Consider the following 20,987-nt stretch of genomic DNA (forward strand, 5'->3'; position numbering starts at 1 on the left):
ACAAAGGTAATTAATTGAGGAAATGTGTTTGTGCAATCCATGAGTTGTCAACACTGTGGCCCTATGGCCTAGGTTCAAGCTGACGATAGATACTGGCACACTGGAGAACAAATCCTGCTTTAAAAGACTTCTTGGATGTTAATAAATAATATGAATATTATTTTAAAAAAATTAAAAACTCACAACGTCCGTAAGAGCAACACTGTGATGCCCGAGAGACCATAAAGATTATATAACCTATTTTTATACAGAGATATATGCTCCATTCTAGTTATCAATATACAGTCTGGATCACACACACGAAAGCCCTTTTGGCAGACGGACAGGCTCTGATTACAACCAACTGGGACGGACAAAGCATAACTATATATGAGGAGGAAATTAATCCAGCTCTGTTACAGGCCACGGACTTCAAAACTTGAAACGGAGCAGGAACCATGACTCGACGTCAGGCATCTCTGAGTGTACCCCCAAAAGGACAGTGTAGGATTTGGTATTTTTCTTTTAAGGGTTTGGAGCTCCCAGCAAAGCTCGCTGAGAGGAGGGAAACTTACCCCCAACAAGGAAAGAGTAGCTGCCCAAGACAAGCTCCATAGACATAAACTGGTGGATACAATGTTCTTTATCAGAGGAAAACCGCAACAAGGCAAAGCTGAAACCCGGGTGTGCGGGAGGGGTAAAAAGAGAATGGGTCCCCCCCCCCTTTTCAACTTTTCTCTTCCTAGCGTGACCAATTCCATGGGCGGGAGAGAGAGGGGGGGTCGCGGTTTGGGTCTGGGGGTGGATAAATATGGGAAGGGGCAGGGGGCGGGGAAACTCCGCCGTACGGTGTCTCCCCCCCCCCAGTCCGGGACATCTGTGTGGAAGGGGGGGGGGGGAGTCGCAATAGAGATGAATCCTCTCCTTCCTCTCCCGGAGAGTTTCCAAGGCCGGGATGGGAGCGCTCGCCCGCCCGCTTGCTTGCTTACTTACTCCGTGCTCCGTCCGGGGAAGGGTGGGTGGTGGTCCCGGCGGTGCAGCCGCTTGAGCCTCTGGATCGGTTGCGTGAAGGGGGGGGGGAGAAGGTGACAGGGCAGCAGGAAGAGGGGGGAGGCGCGGCTGGCTGGCTGGCTGAGGAATCCGCCGCGCACCGAAAGGAGCTCTAGCCGGGCGCCGAGCAAGAGCGACGGGAAAGTTTGTGCGAAGGAGGGAGGAGCAGAAACTTGGAAAGGGAGAGAAAGAAGGAGGGAGGGAAGGAAGGAGAGCAGGAGCCGCCAGCCCCCGCCCTTCTCGCCGATGGACAGCCTCCTCCTCCCGCGACCATCTCTGGGGGAGGAGACCTGAGGAAGAGGGTCGTCCCCCCACCCCGCGCCTTCTCTTTCTCGGGTGTGTGTGTGTGGGGGGGAGTTTTTCTGCCGGAGGCAGGAGGGGAGGGAGGCTGGGAGGAAACTGGATGCGTTTACTGGAAAAGGCTGGATCATTAGGGCCAACCACCTTCTTCTAATAAAGAATGGAGGGGGGCGGGAATCTGTTTGCAATGGGGAATCATGTCCGGTGGGTACATGATTGGAGTGGACTTTGTTGTCAAATGTTGAATGGGGGCCCAAAGAGTTATCTTTCTTTCCTGAGGGAGTAATGCATGACTTGAGACAGAGCGTTTGACTTCAGCCGCGAAGTTCCAGGTTCAAATCCCGCCTCCACTAGGAAGTTCAGCGTGTGACCGTTCGGGCTGACACTTAAACAGCCTTAGTGAGCTGTTGGGATGCGGGACGGCGGGGTGGGAAGTGGGGAGAGGCGAGGTACAGTATACACACTCAGGACCGAGTTCCTTGGAGGGAGGCTCGACTCTAAAATGTACTTTTAAAAAAACGGGAGAGATCTCCAGGCCTACTTTTGAATGTAGCAACAGGCGCATTTGCGCAGCCGAGTTTGCTTTCCTTGTTAACATGCATGGGATTTGGAGGCTACAGGTTTGGAGAACTTGGTTTTTGTTTTGTTTTGTTGTTTTTTGCTCTTGCGTGAGAGGAAGCCGTGGGATGAATGGTCTCTTTGGGGTAACTAACAGCAACTTTTCCAGAAGGGATGAGCTGAAGTTGTGGGGGCGCCTGCCTGCCCCCTCTCCGAGGCGCAGCCCAGAGGAACGCCTGAGCGCGGAGGTCGTCCTGGGCAGGCAGAACCTGTCTGCGAACAGGTTGGACGGGTGGCGACCGCCTCGTCTCTACTTCAGCCCCGGGCAAGGAGTGGCAGGGAGAGCGCAAGGGGGCTAAGCGACCCGCCCGCCTGCTTCGGGGGCGGGCGGAGGCGGAGGCCAGGCTGCATTGGGAGTTGCCCCCCCCCCCGCTGGAGGAGGCGTGTTGCCGGATCTCCGACCAGCAGCCCCTCCTGCCCTGAAATCTCAGCCTCAGCTCTCGGCTGCTGACGTCACGGGCGGAGGAGCGGCCTTCTCGCTTCCCCAGCCAGCCATCGCGGCTCGTCTGCCCAGCCTCCCGCTGCAGCGACTCCTAGGGGTCACGGGGCGCAAAGGGCGCCGCTCTCTCGGAACCGCTCGATTGCAAACCGACCAAGCCGCAGTCGGCAATAGAGGAAGTCGGTCAGACTTTTCAAATCTTATTTTCTTCCTCCCTTCGCCCAGGGGCGGGCTGCAGGAAACGGATCCGATATGGGGTGGGGTGGAGCGGGGAAACAAAATATCCTCTCTCTCTCGCGCGCGCGCACTCTCCTGCTTCAGCGACCGCCCGGCCTTTTTTTCAAACGAGCGAAAAAACGCGGGTTATAAAACGCAGATGCTTAGGAAGCGATCCGGAATTTGCTGCACACGTGCAAATGCAATCGGATTCTGGAGAACAGTAGCGCTTGGAAGAGTCGCTTTTGAAGTACTACATTTGTTATGTATACTTAACAACATTTGAGCACGAAAAAGAGGTGTCGCCACCTTGCTTTTTTGTCCGTGTTTCTCATTACGTCCCAGCCCGTGATCGTCCCTCTTTCCACCCTCAAGTGTCCCAAGAGTCTCCTGCGCTCTCCTTGCACACCTCTGCCCGTTCTCATTTCCAGACCCTCAGCCCGAAATACATCTAGTCAATGCATCCCCCCCACTTTCTTGACACATCGCTTCATAAAAACCATCGATGAGTTCTATGGGAGGCCATAGCTGACTGGAGCCTGAATACCTCCCTCAGAAATATTGCAGACCGCTTCCCCTGAACGACCAGCTTTTATAAACAAAAATAATTGTCTTTTCCCCACAAGTCCTTTTATTTGTGGAGGCAGAAGGAAAGGCAAGCAACTAATACTAGTATTCTTCCCACCTGCTCCATAAGAAGTAGATCACACACATACCCTCCAACATTTCTCCAATGAAAATATGGGTGTTTTAGTCAATAATAATAATTTTACTATTTATATCCCCCCCCATCTAACTGGGTGGCCCCAACCACTTTGGCCGGCTTCTGACATATATAAAAACGTAATAAAACATCTCTGCTTATCCTCCACTTTTGAAATTCAGTTTGCTTGGAGAGGCGTCTCTCTTGCTTATGTTATTTTGTAAAGCACCTTGTAAGCAGATGGCATTATATAAATAAGCACATGGGACCTGCAACTAAATGTTGCAGTGTTTCCACACACTGTAAAAGTAGTGCTTTTGTTTCTAGCTCTTGGAACAGGATCCTTCCTTGCAATGCTTTTCAGACATCTTCAGGGGCAGAGATCACAAGTGGAGATTTATATAGGACATCTTCACCATCTCCTACCGCCTCGGAGGCCTTCCCCCTGTTAAGAGCCACCTCAATGACATTGATGGGTAATAGATTAAGGATAAAGGATGCACAATCAACATGTGGAACTTGTACAATGATCTAAGGTGTGCTCACTTAGCACCCCACATGAGGGGCAGCAGGATCACACCCACACTGACATACTAACTGGTCCAGACCCATGGCAGCTGCACATCCAGCTCTAGTGAGCAGAGGCCTTATGCATGCATATGTAAGGCTTCTTCATGCAGGTAGTTCTGTTTGCACCTTCACACTAATACCAAATGTGAAGCCACTGATTACAATGGGATCTTTTTGGGAGGGGGCATGGCCAGCATATACATTCCTCTGCCCTTCATGCATGTGATGATTGCATGGGAGGGTGTTGCGTGTGAATGCCCCATTAGTAACAGTCACTGGTTAGATAGAGGCTTTAAAAGTTGTCTGCTCCAGGCCCCTGTGCCTCATGGATCATCTCCTTTTAGACTTCAACCCATTACCCACTACGGACGCGGGTGGCGCTGTGGTCTAAACCACTGAGCCTCTTGGGCTTGCCGATCGGAAGGTAGGCAGTTCGAATCCCCACAACAGGGTGAGAGCTCCCTGTTGCTCTGTCCCAGTTCCTGCCAACCCAGCAGTTTGAAAGCATGCCAATGCAAGTAGATACTGAGGCGGGAAGGTAAATGGTGTTTCCTTGGGCTCTGGTTTCTGTTACAGTGTTCTGTTGCACCAGAAGTGGTTTGGTAATGCTGGCCACATGACCCAGAAAGCTGTCTGTGAACGAACGCTGTCTCCATCGGCCTCAAAGCAAGATGAGCCCCGCAACCCCATACTATAATTGATCAGAAGACCTGTTAACATCAGAAGATGTTAAGCAGGTTTCACAACAGTTTTATCAGTCCATAATACTGAATAACACAAAGCAACATTCCAGTCACAATAAACGAAGAGATAAATAATCTATGTGCATAAACCATCTCATATTATATCTTACCTATACACTAAACACGATACGCCAAGGATATAAGATCATCACAGGCACAGCAAGTATGCACCAAATGAGGCAAAGCATTCTAAATACATTACAAATAATTGAAATCAATCATCACATTTGACTAAACCACACCAACATCACAGGTGTATAAAATCAATCATCATAGATAATTAAAGGTACAGCTACACTTCTCTTCCCCCCCTTGCATTTTCAGGATCAGCTGTTTCCATTTCCAAATTATAAAATAAAACAGCTGTATTTAATAATGCTATAATAATATTTCCATATAGCTGTTATATCATAGGCATAGTACTTTCCCCTGAATAGTTCAAAATAATTTCTTTTAAAAACTGTTTACTGTATGTAAAACACCCTTAAATTCACAGAAACAAAATTCATGATGTAATGCCAGTAAAGCAGGGGTCAGCAACCTTTTTCAGCCGTGGGCTGGTCCACCGTCCCTCAGACCATGTGGTGGGCCAGACTATATTTTGAAGGGGGGCGGGGAGAACGAATTCCTATGCCCCACAAATAACCCAGAGATGCCTTTTAAATAAAAGGACATGTTCTACTCATGTAAAAACATGCTGATTCCCAGACCGTCTGTGGGCTGGTTTGAGAAGGTGATTGGGCCACATCCGGCCCACGGGCCTTAGGTTGCCTACCCCTGCAGTAAAGGATTATTTTTTAAAAAGGTTGAGATTAGTTATTTCTAAGTCTGTCTGCAGCTGTTTCCAACTATATCATTTTACTGTGATCTGTTATAAATGATGCAGTCAGTTCAAAATGCCCTAATCACCTTTCTAACCAATTAATGCCAAAAGCCATGGTAAAGAGGTGCATCTTCAGTATTCGGCAAAAGCTCTATAGTGAAGGTGCCAGATGCACCTCTGTTGGAAGGGAGTTGTTAGGGGCTGCCGCAGGGAAGGCTGTCTCCAAGGCCACACACACACACACACACACACACACACACACACCCCTGAGGGCAGTGGAAGCACCAAGAGGGTTGTTGGTTGTTGTTAGCAGATGAGATGGGCTGTAGGGAAAGAGGTGGTCTTTCATGTATTTGGGGACTGAGTCCTTCAGGACTGGAATGAGCAAAGCTAAAAGCTGCAAAGGTCCATGTGATCAGGAATACAGAAGTTGAGGGGGAAGAAACAGCAAGGCCAGGTGCTGGCAGGCAGGGAAAACCAGAGAGGTTAGGGGGAAGAAAAAGAAAGAAAGAGTCGGATGACGCTGGGAGGAGGCAGCAATAATTATTTCTCTGCTCTTCTTTCCCCTCTAGTTTGTTATTATCGTTATGTGATTCAGGATAAAAATTAGGGACTGAGGACTCATCAAGTTGATCAGTCAGTATATGCTATCCCTGTGCAGTTTAAGTCCATTTTCAAAGACAATTGCGAATTCCTCCTCTTTTTTTATTTTAATAGGGCAAATGTGTGCTCTGGCTCAGAAGAGGCAGAAGTATTACAGCCTTAAGGACATTAAATGTGAAGAAGTTCATGCAACAGCAGAGCACTGCTGGTGTGTGGGGGGAGAAGTGTGTTGCATACACCAGTTGTTGTTTTTACGGTTAGATTTATGTTCCTGGAACGGTACATCAGGGGAGCTCTCGGCCTCTAAAGCAATAAATAAAATGACCCCAAATGACACAGGCCAGGGTGGGGGAGTTGTGTCACTCACCGACACCCATCATTTAACAGGCAGGATCCATTAGGTGCTCCTTTGAAATTGGGGATTACATTCTAAAGGGCAGTCACAATCGCACACAACTGCTGCACTATTTGGGAAAGGATCGCCTATTTTCCCAAGTGCAAATTAGTGTGCTTTGAATGCCTAGAAAATGCAGATCGCCCAGAAAGAGAAGTGCTAGCTTGGGGGAAGACCTCAAAATCACATGCAACAAATGAGTAACAGCCATTTAGGTGTTTTTTATTATTATTTTGGATTCCCATGGTCAAATGGAGGTCCCCTGCGTTAGAAGTTGATGTGTATTACTTCCCTTACTTCAGCTGGGTAAGCCAGCCCAACTGTGTATAGAAGCCCTCCGGCCCCTCTTTTTGCTGATGTCTACCCCAAAGACCTGCCCTGATGACACTGCTTTTGTTATTACACCAGTATGCAAAGGAAATCATGCCACCTGAGCTCCCTTCAGTGTACTGAGCTCCCTTCAGTGTACCTTAGTATGTGGAAACATGGTGTTTCCACATGTCTAACATGGTATTTATGTTGAAGCCTTTCGTCAAGGGATGAGGAACCAGGGGCCCTCCAGGTGCCGTCAGTCTTCATCTCTCAGCATCTCTGACCATTGGCCATGCTGGCTGGGTGTGATGGGAGCTGAAGTCTATCAACAGCTGGGGGGGGGGACAGGTTCTCCATCCCTGTCTTATTCCGCATGGGAAATAGGGAAAGGAAAGAGAACTTGGAAGCCAGTGCCTTTGAGGCCCTTGCAAAAATAGGGTGACAAGGCAGCAATGAGTGGGCGAAGGAGAGGGAGTGGTAAGGTGTGAGATGTAGACACAACAAGGTCAAAAAAAGAAATTAGGTCAGAGCTGTTGTCAGTGTGAAGGGTTATTGTACAGAACTTCTTGTCCGCCACTTACAAACCATTGTAATTAAGTGGTATATGAATGGCTGAAATAAAGAAGAGGCATGAACAGAATGGACTGTAACAGAGAAGGGGAACTATGGCCCTTTGGGCATGGGTTGGACTACAACTCCCATCATCCTTGACCCTTGGGCCAAGCTGGCTGGGCTTGATGGAAACTATCATTCAGCAGCATATGGAAGGCCATGAGTTTCACATCAGTGGACCGGAACCCTAGGTAGCAATATCAACATAAGATCATTTTAAAACAACATTTGGGTTTTCTCATTTTTCAGTCTTGGTTGATTGATAACATTTATAAGTTCACCCTTCATCAAAAGGTCCCAGGGCATAGGGCCCATGAGGCAAGGTGAGGCAGTGGCACACCAAACTCCTGCGCTTGTTGGCCACTTCCTCCTCCTCCTCCAATGTGTGCCTGCACACCCTTCTCATTGCTTTCTGGTTTTGCTGCACCCCCCAAAAAAATTCCTTCTGCAATTTGTTCTCTTTGCTGTCCTTCATTCCCTTTCCTCCCTCTACCTCTCAGGAGTCATGTCAGTTTTCTGTGATGCAGCACATGGGATATCCAATGGCACCAAAGTGGGCTTCTCCCCTGACAGTCTGCTCAGCCCCTCCCTGGGATCTGAGTCAATTGTCCCCCAGCCCACTGAGCCCCTTCTCAGAGCCCAGTCCTGGCACTTCCTCATTTTCCTCATCTGTTTCAGACCAGTCCTGCCAAGATGCCTCCATTTCATGACAAAAGAAAAAAAGAAAAAATGAGTGTCCCAATTTGAATCACCTGGATGTTGGAGGGTATGACATAGGACTCCTTCCCACACTTGCTGAATGGTGCAGTTAGCAGGAAGCATAGCCAGTGGGGTCAGTAGGGATGGTCAGAGCTAGCCTAGGGGGCTCTGTAGCTCTGTCACATATGAGGGGATTCATCTAAAACCCGCTAGGCTGATTTCCTTGAAAAACAAACAAACATTGGTTGAAGCTGCACATGTGAAAACGTTTGTGTGTGAATGAAATGGATTAGGCTGTTAGCAACAACAGCAATGAACAAGTCTTAGTTAGTTGGGTTGAACCCAAAAGCCATTAGCCTGCCATTAGCTCAACCTTATGCAGAAAGAGTGGGCTGAAAGTGTTGTAATAACAGGCCTTCTGTTTCTCACTGATCCAGAAACACCACCCAGGCATCCTATTCCTCTCCATTTCACATCCACAGAGACAGGTTCTAGGAGTGGGATACTGCAACAACTTCCTAATCTTTGTTTTCATAACAGCTTTTTATTTTTTAATGTTCTAGTTGTGTATATCACTTCAAGATTTTAAAATATTAAGCAGATTTGAAGTGTTTTAAAATACATTCATAAATAAAGTCAGGTAAAGGTAAAGGGACCCCTGACCATTAGGTCTAGTCGTGGACAACTCTGGGGTTGTGGCACTCATCTTGCTTTATTGGCCGAGGGAGCCGGCATACAGCTTCCAGGTCATGTGGCCAGCATGACTAAGCCACTTCTGGCGAACCAGAGCAGTGCACAGAAATGCTGTTTACCTTCCCGCCAGAGCAGTACCTATTTATTTACTTGCACTTTGATGTGCTTTCGAACTGCTAGGTGGGCAGGAGCTGGGACTGAGCCATGGGAGCTCACCCCGTTGCAGGGATTCGAACCGCCAACCTTCTGATCGGCAAGCCCTAGGCTCTGTGGTTTAACCCACAGTGCCACCTGCGTCCCAAATAAAGTCAGGTGTGAATTTAAATAATAATGATTATTTTCAATGACAAAAAGTGGAATTAAAGTTTGTCATTGCACTTTCTTCAAGTTATTTTGAGTCTTATTTAATTTCCTACACATATATCAATTCCATCTATCAAATGTGTGGCATGTTGGGGATGTGCTGTTATACCATGTGTACATGTCACTTGAATGTGTCACCAGTTGGGACTTTGTGCCACTTGCAGATACAGTGGTACTTCGGGTTACAGACGCTTCAGGTTACAGACTCCGCTAACCCAGTAATAATGCTTCAGGTTAAGAACTTTGCTTCAGGATAAGAACAGAAATCGTGCTCTGGCGGCACAGCAGCAGCGGGAGGTCCCATTAGCTAAAGTGGTGCTTCAGGTTAAGAACAGTTTCAGGTTAAGAACGGACCTCCGGAATAAATTAAGTAGTTAACCCGAGGTACCACTGTACAGTATAACTGTCAACTATGCAAATACATATGTTGTACATATATGGAATTTATGTTGTGTAAAGCAACCCAAAGTTGAAATTGCATGCAAGATCGGTTGTTTGTTCTCCAGCTTGATAAATACAAATGTAAATGTGTGCAACCTCTGGAGGTGATAAAAAAATGCAAGACTTGAGTTGGCTTTGATTGAGATAAAAACATTAATCACATCAGTTAGTCAGTGCCCAGTCACCATCCTTTCAAATTTAAGATAATGATGCTGCATGGAAACAACCTCAAAGCACTTGTGAAGCTGACATGATACATGTTTTATTATATAACAGAGAATTGGGAAACAGTGCTTTAGGTGGGGAACCTGTGGCCCTCCAGTGTTGTTGAAACCCTACTCCCATCGGCCCCAGCCAGCATGACCAATGGTCAGAGATAATGGAAGCTGGATTCCAACCAGATCTGGAGGGTTATAGATTCCTTGTTCATGCTTTAGATGATAGAACAGAACAGAATAGAATAGAATATTCTGGACCCAGTTGTTGATAATCACTTCTTTCATATTATACATATTCATTTTAATAAGAACACACAGAAATGTCTATGCCAGATTTCCAGTCATTGCAGAGAATGAAGTGGTGCTAACTATAGTAGAAACCAGAGGAACCAGATTTCATTTTCGTTTTCTAAGCTTTCCTCTTTAAGACAGTAATTTCACTGAGTAATACAGTGCATACATCTTACTGTTTCCCTTCTTGAAGAATTACCCAGGGGTGCAAATATCTTGGGTTTATTTCCCAGTCTAAATGCTGCCCCAGTGAGAGATGGGTAGGAACTCATGCAAAAACCATTTCATTGTTTTAATCAGTCGAATGTCCTGTTTTCTTTACAGAGGTATTTGGTTGAATTGAACATTCTAATCATCCTTACTGCTGTTCACTTTTGTTTGTTTTATGATAGAGTCACTAATCTGTTTATGATATTTATTGGACCTGTTTTTATGGATTCTGGTGTGTGTGTGTGTGTAATTTCATTGTTCCCTGCTGTGGAATTGAAATATTCAATGAAGAGTGGGTTATAAATACTAGCACTACCACCACAAATACTGCTGCTGCTGCTGTTGCTGCTGCTGCTGCTAAATGCACTTGTCAGGTGTAACAGTGAGCACTACTACCACTGCTGCTTCTGCTATTACTGCTACTGCTACTACGATGACTATTAAATGCACTGATCAGACCTAACAGTGAGCATGGTGCTTGACAATGATTGTCCTTCTTGTTGATGTCCCTGCCCAACTCCTCTTGCTTGATATATTCCTGGCTAACTCATGAGGTACTCTGTGTTTCATTTCGCCTTAATTCCTGCCATGTAGGAAGCAGCAGGAGAATAGCAGGAAGTTGCAAGAGTCAGATACTGAGAAGAGGAAGGGCACTGGCACAGACTCTTGGACAGACCAATATAGCTCTGCCGTACAACCAGAAGCTATGAACACCGAATGACAGTGAAAGGTTGGCTTTGAGTTCCTGTCACTTTTCCTTGGCAAAAGTAGGAGACTGCTACCTCCTTTCTTACATACCCTCACCTCCCACTTCGGTTCCTCTTTTCATAAACAAAGCCTATCCTTTGATGGCTGCTTATAAATTCAGGGGTAGTAGACACTACAGAAGAAGAAAAATCTGTGTGTACATCTCTCAGGGTCAGTTCATGTCATCCAAGGATAAGGGTCTCCTTGCCCTTCTTGCCTGTTTTGTCATGCAGATTTATCCTCTGGCTTCCTGCAACAGTGGCCTTAGGCTGCTGTGAGTTGAGAAATTACCATCTATATTGCAAATGAGAAGCAGGGGGTAGCCAGGGATGGTGGTTCTGAGATCAGGTGCATGGTGGAGTGGGTTGCTAGAATAATTTCTTCTAATCCATCCTGTTGTTTGTGGAGGCATTCAGAAATGAGAGTGTGCCAGTTGAGGCTACATTTTGAGAGAAGATAAGCAGGATTAGGTAGATGTGTTTCTTGGAGGAGGCAGCCATCAAGGGACGAAAGCATCAATGGGAAGGACAAACTGTTGCAGGAAGTGCTTGGTGGCAGTGACTCAGAAGGTGTGGTGCTCTTCTTTGTGAGTCACTTTGTAACACTTTGCAAGAGTATCGATGAGGGCTATGATGATTTTTTTTCAGAAGTTGCTGGGTGGATACATGTCCTCATGGGGGTTCCTGTGATGAATGGGTGTGCTTCAATTTGGTTAGGATGCTGGAGTGGTTTAAGTAACTTCAAGCCTTATTTTTTTCTGGGTTTCAGTTGGACAGAGTGAGAGCCTTTACTTCCTGTCCTTATGCCTTTGTGTGGTGTTAATTGTGGGATGGCAGATGTCTTCTAAGCCATGATGAATCATCCAAGTAGGTGTGGAAGGAAGCTTGAAAGATGTTTTGTACATGTGAGCTGTAATTAATTGTTATTGTTAGTCTTATTAATTGCCAAAAGGAAGACACCTAGCAGGCAGAGCCTTGAAGGTTTCTGGCATCTTTTCCCCTCCTCATCCATCTTTAAAATGGATCCAGTGTTGTGATAATTTACAATAGCTAAGCAACTCCAGGATTAGCACTTTCCCAACCATGCTGGAAAATAGGAAGACAGATAGTGAAGGGGGAGGGACCCCGCTGCCCCTACAGCACAGCTATGTGTATGTTGTTTTCCTCCACTTGACTCTTAATCTTTCTATAATACGTCTAGTCTGACATAACCTAAGAGTGTAAAGCAGGTAAGATGATGTAAACCTAAAGAAAAAGTAACCAGGCTGTACAGAATAAGCTGAACTTGAGAAGTTCTGATTCAAGAGTAAGACAAAAGGAAACTGCTTATACATAGCCAACAGAGGGGGCCTCTAGATACAATAAGGCTAATTTGGGTTACCTGTTGGGAAATTAGGGTTACCTGCTTTATCATAGACAACACTTACACTTTTTAAAAATCCCTCTCCTAATCTTTCGATTTATTTATAACATTTATATGGGGACAACATTGGGAAGTTAGTGCTCTCCTCCCTAGTAAAAATTCCTTTGTGCACATTACTCCTGAGTGATGAGGATGGAGAAATTACCAGTATTTTGCAAGGTCTAGAAAGGTATTTGGGGATGGTTTCCCACTTCCACACCCCAGCTTCTACTCTACACACCAGTTTGTGCACCAGTAAAGTTTTCAAACTATCACTGTTTTCAGATGGGATTCAGGCAAATTCAAGCTGCACAATTATAGTTGATTGGGAGGCCTTGTGCAATAAACCCATTTCCTCAAAAGATCAGACATTTTTCTCTAAAGAAAGTGATGGGGAAAGGCATTGGGGAGTATAGATAACACTTGTTTTGATGCAGTGTCATCTAACTTTCCCAGACACAAATGAGAATAAATGCTAATTAAATGGTCAACACAGCCTAATCTCTCTGCAAACAAATCAGGGGAAATGGTTTTTAAAATGGTCTCCTGGAATCGACTTTTGTCTTAACTAAAAAGAAGCCTAAGTATGTTTAACAGCATTTATTAGCATTATTCCCTTGTTACTCTTGGCTTCCCATCGTAAGTTGGACTGTAAGCTTTTGGAGGACGGATCTGTGCTTTGTTTTTGGTGCACTGTAAAATGCAGTAAATGCCTTTAAAAAAAAAAAAAAATTACCAGCAGAATTATCTTTAGGAAACAAGGAGTGTGGTTTTGTCCTCTGGTGAAATCAATAACAGAATTGTAGTGTTGGAGGGGACCCCAAGGTTCATCTAGTCCAACCCCCTACAGGGCAGGGAACTCAACTAAAGTATTCATGACAGATGACCATCGAACCTCTGCTTTAATTCCTCCAATGAAGGAAAGTCCCCCACCTTCTGAGGGGGTCCGTTCCACTGCCAAACAGCTCTTACCGCCAGAAAGTGCTTCCTGATGTTTAGTTGGAATCTCCTTTCTTGTAACTTGAATCCATTGGTTTGGGTCCCATCCTCCAGAGCAGGATAAAACAAGCTTGCTCTGTCTTTTATGTGACAGCCATTTAGATATTTGAAGATTGCTATTGTATCTCCTCTTAGTCTCTTCTTTTCCAGGCTAAGCATACTGAAATCCCTCAACTGTTCTTCATAAGGCTTGGTTTTCACACATCATCTTGGTTGCCCTCCTCTGCACATGTTCCAGCTTGTCAATATCCTTCTTAAATTGTGGTGCCCAGAACTGGACACAGTACTCTAGTTATGGTCTGACCAAGGCAGAATAGAGCAGGACAATTATTTCTCTTGAGCAGTACACTAGACTTCTGTTGATGCACCTAGAATAGCTTTAGCACTTTTTTTTTTTTTTTTTGGCTGCTGTTGCTGCATCACACTATTGACTCATGTTAAGCATGTTAAGCTAGATCCTTTTCACATGTACTACTGGCAAGCCAGGTGTCCCTCATCTTATATTTGTGCAGCTGACAAATAAAGAATCTTACATTTGTCCCTATTGAAATTCATTTCGTTTGTTTGGGCCCAGTTCACCAAGGTCACCTTGAATCCTGATTCTGTCTTCTGCACAGAACTTTGGTGGGCCCAGCCCCTTCACCAAAAATTGGGAGAGAGGGGCTCAGCTCCCATGGCTCCACATAGATGGCACCCATGCTTAGCAGGAAGGAGGATGCGGGCTATACTAGATTTAGCTGGTTATGCCTGTCATTGGCTCAGGCTCTACCTACTGTTTTGGCTACCTGCATTCCATCTCGCTAGTCTCAATGGGCGCTGGTTGCCACTGGTTTTGAGAGGCCGCCCAGCTCACCCAACAAAGTAAGCTGTTAGATGCCAGAGTTACAAATCGGATAAATACAAATCGAAAAAATACTTCAAAAGCAACTTATACATTTACATCTAACTTGTTTAGATTAGTAGCTAGGCAGACCATGATTTTTAAAATGTCAAGAAATTGGAGCTTGTCCCACCACTTACTGTTTTATTGATAGTTATCAGTAGAGAGAAAAGAAACCCCAGCATCCATGTAAAAATTCCACATGTAAATTATAAATTATCAAAGAGAACCACCCACCCCACCAATAATCTAAAGAAGTCAAATTCTTCTGGGATTCAAAGAACCAAACAATGGCTAGTCTTAACTGTTAAGTATATATATGCAGGAAGTGACTGTTTGATAGCCTGAGACCATTAGCTGGTTCCAAATCCCTTGGCAGTAAGTAACTTAACAGAGATTATTTTTTCTCTGTTTTGTTTTTTAGCGTCCTAGAGTTATGGACCTTCCAGAATACTGCAGCGTAAAGCAGCTGTTTTGCTGGGGCTTTAGCACTGTTTCTTTTACAAGGCAAATGCCAAGGACATGTGTGTGCATATGGTGTTGCCAACTAAACCTACTCTCTGACTATGTGTTCGTGCTTATTGATTCTGCAAGTTCTTCTTCTTCTTCTTCTTCTTCTTCTTCTTCTTCTTCTTCTTCTTCTTCTTCTTCTTCTTCTCCTCCTCCCAGTTGCATGTTGGAAACATTTAGCAATACCAGTTAAGCTGTTCTTCCTGTTCACACTATCTCATTTGCTTTATATCATCAGACAAATTCTTGTCTGCAGCAGACAGTCCAGATAGAAGGGGCTTTGTTTTGATTCCGCCTCTCTGGCCCAGACTCAGGACAACCTAGGCATGACATGCTACTCGCAAGCCAGCTTCCCATCGAAGCTGGATAGGGCGATGGCAAAAGCTTGCACAGCACACAGTGGGTAGTTGTAATCCAGGGTGAAAGTATCATCAGCTACACGGCCAAACTGCAAGACGATGTAGTCCACTGTAGGAAAAGAGTTGAACACACCATCATTTCAGCAGATGGACCAAAAATAGGCTCTGCTACAATGCCACAGCCCCCACCCCAAAATGAGTAATGACAACTTCTGGTCCTCTGTGCCTTCCAGTTGAAATGACTCTTCACCACTGGCCCACTGTCATGAGAAGAATGGGGTTCACATTTCTAGAGTTGCCAAACTTTAATGCTCCCCCCCAAAACCCACCTTGTTGCATTTCTATCTTGACCAGAACCTTTTGATGTTATTATCTTGGCATAGCTGCCTCCAGACATTTGAAAGGAAGTTGGATGTTCCTAAGATGTCGTCACGAGAGGTGACTTCGCAGTGAATGCCTGAAGAGAACAGGTTTGCTACCATATGGCTTATATCTCTCTTTCCAGTGCTAAGGGAGTGTGGCTCACATGGAGCTGAACAAAACCTTTTTATTCCGGACCCTCCTATTCAAATGCTAAGGAGAAGACAGCAGGATGGGACAGGGAAGAGAACAGCAGAGTTCAGGAGTTGACTGGCCACCTGCTGGGCAATGAATGCCTGCTTCTTCTTCAACAGAGCTACCAAGTAAGTACACTTCTTTTTTCCAGCTGGGTGGACAGAGCACAAGACCCAATATGTGCTGCCTCCCCCCCCCCCCCCGAGACCTACCCCCTCACCAGAATTCCTAACCAAAACATTTGTGGCATTCTAGAGGTCTCTCTGACTCACTGCTTCGGTCATGACTCCCTTTGTTACCAGTGAGAGCAACAAGAAATCTGTAAAAATAACTGGGGCCCTGAGCAGGTTCTTTCTGTCCTGTAATCCTACACCCGAGACAGTAACATCCCCTGATTGGGCTGGACAGGTGACAAGCAGACAAGTCACACACTCGGCGAAATTGCTTGGCTGCCTATGTTTGTTGCTCTCATGTGAATTCTGCAGGGTGCTCACAGCCCCAGCACTCACAAGGGGGATGGGAGTGTCAACGTTTTGTCCTCTTTTTGTATCAAGAGTTGCTTCTTTGAGCATCAACCAGCACAAGATCAAAGCACACGCATGCACGCACACACCACAAAAAGCTTAGGCCCATATTCTTATAGTCACACAGCAATGTGCACACCCCAAGTTTGCAGCTGATTTCAGCATGTTGGATGGATACTGGAGAGACTTTTGAGCTCGTTGTTCACAAAGCTTGGGCCATGTTTTCCAACGTGGTCCACCTGTATGCTCTCTCTAGGAGGATGTAATGTGGGCCGAATTAAGTGAGACACAAGTAGCAGTTTTGGGAGTAGTTTTTAAGAATGGAATAGCAACGCTAGGAGGGTGGGGTCTAGATGTTGACCCTGGTGGTAGGGAGGCTTTAGCCTAGTGTGGTCCCAATTAAGGCTAAGCCCCAGTGCCTACCACCCCCTGCCAGGGTCCTGATCAGAATTAGATACCTCAGTCCTGCTACTTACTTTTTAAAAGCCATTCACACAACTGCTCATTTCATGAATAACATTTCTTCCAATTTGACCTTGTGTTCCCCCACACAGGGCACTCAGCCGAGTGGGCACAAAATTGAGAAGCCTCCCAGAGTGGCTTGGGCAACCCAGTCAGGTGGGCAGAGTACAAATAATAAAATTATTAAGATCCGTTTGTGGGCACCAAATTTTGGCCTTGCTCAAGGCACCATATTACCAGAGATTATCAAAGTCCACCCCAGTCTTAATTTTGTTCTTATTTAGTAAATGCACCCCGTATTATCTCATTTAGCAACCCCTAAATGAAATGCACTTCTGATTAGTACATTCAAGGATGAATCAGAGCTTGAAAACTATTTGGCAGCCTTGGATCAATGATTGTGTATTTGCTGTTATCCTTAGAGGGTGTTCATAGAGGCATAGGAAAACTTATATTACGAGCTGTGTGAGTGACCCAAATCAATCATCAAAGGCATAAGGGATCCTGGAATCCCTTGTTCTGCCTATAGAATACGCTAACTCAAAATATCAACACTGTGATTAGAAAAACACCCTTTAGATCTTTATTACATAAAGAAGTCTAACACTATTTGCACATGCCTCTTGAGTGAAATCAATGCAGTCCTTGGCATCTTGTACCCCAAGGTATTTCATGACTAATGGGAAATGCCAGAACAGTTCTTTTGAGTTGGAGGCTACATATCAATTGGACAATTAGTGCCCAAGTGGTACCCGTTATTGGCCATTTTGGATTAGCCTCATCAGAAACTGGATGACTGTCTTGAGTAATCAGGAACACCTTGTGTATACGTCAGAGTTTACGAGTGTCTCATAAATTAACACTCAAAACTTTGAAGCATACCCAGGAATAATTCCAACCTCAAACAACAGAGACAAAACCAGACAAAAGCTTGGCTCCAAGTCATTCAGCAGATCCAAGGGGCTTAGCAAGGAACCCAAACCCTTATTATTCCTGTCTTCCAACTGTCATGCTCCCTCTCGTGGATGATTTTTGCATGCCTCCCTTCCTGTCTACATTTAGGCAAACTCCTTAGAGAGTTTGGTGGCTCGTTCAGGTCTGGTTGTAAAACTCAACACATTCCCAAATTGTGATTACAGAGTGCAGACTTCAGGAAGGTTCTTCTCACAGCAGATAGGTCAGGTATCCTTGTGTCTGGAAAGTGGACATTCTGGTTTCCTCTGGCCTAAATTACACAACAACTCCGACAACTTATTTCCAAACTCTGCTGCCTTTTCTTTTTAGGTCAGTCCTGGTCCACACATGTACTCTGTGATGTGGTTGGCATTTGGAAAAAAAACACAACCAATTGCCCAGAGGCAACTCCATGTGGCAAGTCATTCATGGGAAAGAGCTTCCCATGCAATCACAGAGATTGTCACCATGCCACCATAAAACTCTCTCTCATCTGAACCTCCTCCTGAGTGTTGGTTTCACACAGTTACAGTTTCAAGTGGCTACTATGCCACATATAGATGTGTGGTTCAGGCATGAAGTGGTCACCTGAGCATGCTGTTATGCATGGCAAACAGTCCTTTTGAAGCCATTGTGTGACCACACAGCCCTCATATTGCAGACCCAATTTCAAGTCTACTTTGGCACTCAACTAGCATCTGAGTCAAAAGCATCTGCTTATCCAGCTTTCTGCATGCCTTGTCTCCAAATCTGATTGGTTCTATAATTATTGTTATCAATGAACCAGCATCCCAAGCAATTTATTAGCAAAGCATAAATGTGAGAGAAAAGCAAACCCCAACACAGATAATATAATGACGCTGTCATTATACCTTTCCTTATTTATACCTTTCTGCCCCATCTCTCTTCAGATTATAAGTTGTCTGTTGAAATGGAGATTATAATACAAGGACGACCTTGCTCCACCCACTTTATTGCCTAGAGTAGCAATAATTCCAGAGCCAATCCTGGTTGACCTCCTAAGTTAGCACAATGTAGGATTGCTCAGTCAGTAGAGCATGAGAATCTCAAGGTGGTGGGTTCAAGCCCCACGTTGGGTAAAAGATTCCTCCAACTCTACAATTCTATGATTCTTTGAGGTCTGCCTTCACTCTTATGGGCCAAGAGAATTCCATAGAACTTACCGTCATTGCTGTGGACAATTTGGAAGTTCTTGACAGAGGCATGAGTAACTCTGCCATGGAAGTTGAGCACATAAGACTGGGTCTCGTCATTCCACACTGGGGCTTTGTTATGCAGTTCGATTAAGTTGTCCATTATCCTGTTTTGCCATCTGATGAGCAGCCCATCATTATCCTGGCAAGAAGTGTGAGAAAAGCACAAAATTAAATGATTTCCAAACACGCTTCAGTGCCAGCTGCAGCATTTGGTTTATCTGTCTGTGGATATACCTTTCCGGTTCCCAGAGATAAGGGACCATGCTACCAGTACAGTATTATAGTGCTATACCTCACTTTCATTTTTGTGTGTGTGTGGGAATGAGAGGACTGATTAAGAAATAAAATAAAATAAAATCATGGTCATAAATGGCACCCACTGCAACATTTATACTGAATGTGGGATGAGTTGCAAATGGACCCACCTATCGCAGGTTCCTCAAGGCCACCAGTGTGGCCAAAAGAAAGGTTCAGGACTCTGAACGTGGAAAATCATTTGCAATTCCACTTGTAACTTAAATAGCAAAACAGTGATTGGGTAGCACTAGGAACATCCTGTCATGATAGGATACTAAGATTCCAGTATATTAAGGGTGTCATGCTATGGTGAACATGCCATCAGTGCAAGGATATCAACTTGCTAGGTGGAATGACCCCTTCTCCTCCCCCTGTTCTGGGGGTTCTTCTGACCCCTCCAAGCCAATTGTGGGGGGGGGGCTGCTGCAAGGAGAGGACAGAGGGGGAAAGCCCCCTTTGTGACAGTGGAAGACCTTACATGGTTTGCACTGAGGGGACTTGTTAGGTGTATTCCACCCCAAATGTGTACACAGCACCGAGAGACACCTGCCAATTCTTCTAAGGTCTTCTGCCCCTCCTTATTTTAGTCGCTCGTATTTTTTAAATGGAGGTCCCTGCCCCCTCTGGCTCCGAGGGCCCTTCTATTGTTCCATTGGTGGTGCCAGGCTGGCTGGAGACCTCAATGCTGGCATCCAGGCATCAAAATCTCCCTTTCCCCAGATTGCCTCTAGGATTGTGTCGTAGATGCTTATCATGTTGGTAACTTACATTTCGGGGTCGGATTGGCACCCTCTCATTGTCTGAATTCATTCCAGGGATAATCACTGTCATTTTTCGAGGCCCCTTGAATCCTAATACATTTGTCTCCTGAAACAGAAACCCCAGAATGCTTATAACTCAATCACAGTCATATATCCTCAAAACATGATTAATTTGTTTATATCCCCGCCCCAAACTATCTGATTCGTAACAGCTTAAAGCAGCTATCCTGTCAGTCTCAAGCTTGTGCTACAGCTTTGCCATGGTAGTGTTGCGTCCTCCCAACATATAAAACAAAAACAACATTGCTATAACATGAAAAGGGGTTAGATTTTTTTTTTTTAAACCTTCCTTTCTCTACTTTCTTAGCCTGGCAAGAGTATTTGCTGGTGATGATCAAATGTCAGCATGTGGGATCTACCTTTTTCTCTCTCAAATAAAACCCCCAAGGTTTTGTGTTGTTTGTTTAAATGATGTTTTTATTATATGCTTTACAGTTTATTTTGTGTATGGGAAAGAATGGCTCTTTGGCAATGCACTCTAACTGAGAACTATTTGTATATCTGGGGGGGGGGAACTAATAAAAAGTACTTAAATAATAATAAAGCCCCAAGGTCCACCAAGCAGAGTCAAATGCAAAACAGTGACTCAGGAGAGAAGAAATACGTCTAGAATTAAAGAACAGGGTGCCTCTGAGCACATGCTGCCCAGCTCAAGAATTTGTTTTCAGGGCCAGGATCTATCTATGCCTGCCCCTAGCTTAGAGAATGGAGGAGATATTGATGATTGCATCTGGAGATGGCAAGCGTGATTGTTCTGTTAAAGGTAAAGGGACCCCTGACTGTTAGGACGACTCTGGGGTTGCGGCGCTCATCTCGCTTTATTGGCCGAGGGAGCCGGTGTACAGCTTCCAGGTCATGTGGCCAGCATGACTAAGCCGCTACTGGCAAACCAGAGCAGCGCACGGAAACGCCGTTTACCTTCCCGCCGGAGAGGTACTTATTTATCTACTTGCACTTTGATGTGTTTTCGAACTGCTAGGTTGT

At 45.3% G+C, this 20,987-nt stretch overlaps 2 protein-coding genes across 13 annotated transcripts in view; both read right to left on the reverse strand.

The window, feature by feature from the left end:
• The window catches only part of TEAD3 (TEA domain transcription factor 3), an 85,504-nt gene extending 80,699 nt beyond the window's left edge, over positions 1-4,805 (reverse strand). For 3 of the 12 annotated variants that reach the window (XM_033152527.1, XM_033152525.1, XM_033152522.1), the window contains exon 1: positions 973-1,313. The gene's annotated coding sequence lies outside the window, so the exon portion shown is untranslated. Of the gene's footprint in view, positions 1-968; positions 1,314-4,728 lie in introns of those variants that run through there. The other 9 variants (XM_033152532.1, XM_033152533.1, XM_033152526.1 and 6 more) reach the window with 6 other exon arrangements.
• Positions 4,806-14,380: 9,575 nt separating this feature from the next.
• TULP1 (TUB like protein 1) overlaps positions 14,381-20,987 on the reverse strand; it is a 30,128-nt gene continuing 23,521 nt past the window's right edge. The window contains exons 12-14 of the mRNA XM_033152534.1: positions 19,951-20,049; positions 18,853-19,024; positions 14,381-15,282 (exon numbers count right to left, since the gene is read on the reverse strand). Of these exons, the coding sequence (XP_033008425.1) occupies positions 15,149-15,282; positions 18,853-19,024; positions 19,951-20,049 (405 nt within the window). The 3' untranslated portion in view covers positions 14,381-15,148. The remainder of the gene's footprint in view (positions 15,283-18,852; positions 19,025-19,950; positions 20,050-20,987) is intronic.

This window comes from Lacerta agilis, chromosome 6, assembly GCF_009819535.1.
Source record: "Lacerta agilis isolate rLacAgi1 chromosome 6, rLacAgi1.pri, whole genome shotgun sequence".
Taxonomy (NCBI): domain Eukaryota; kingdom Metazoa; phylum Chordata; class Lepidosauria; order Squamata; family Lacertidae; genus Lacerta; species Lacerta agilis.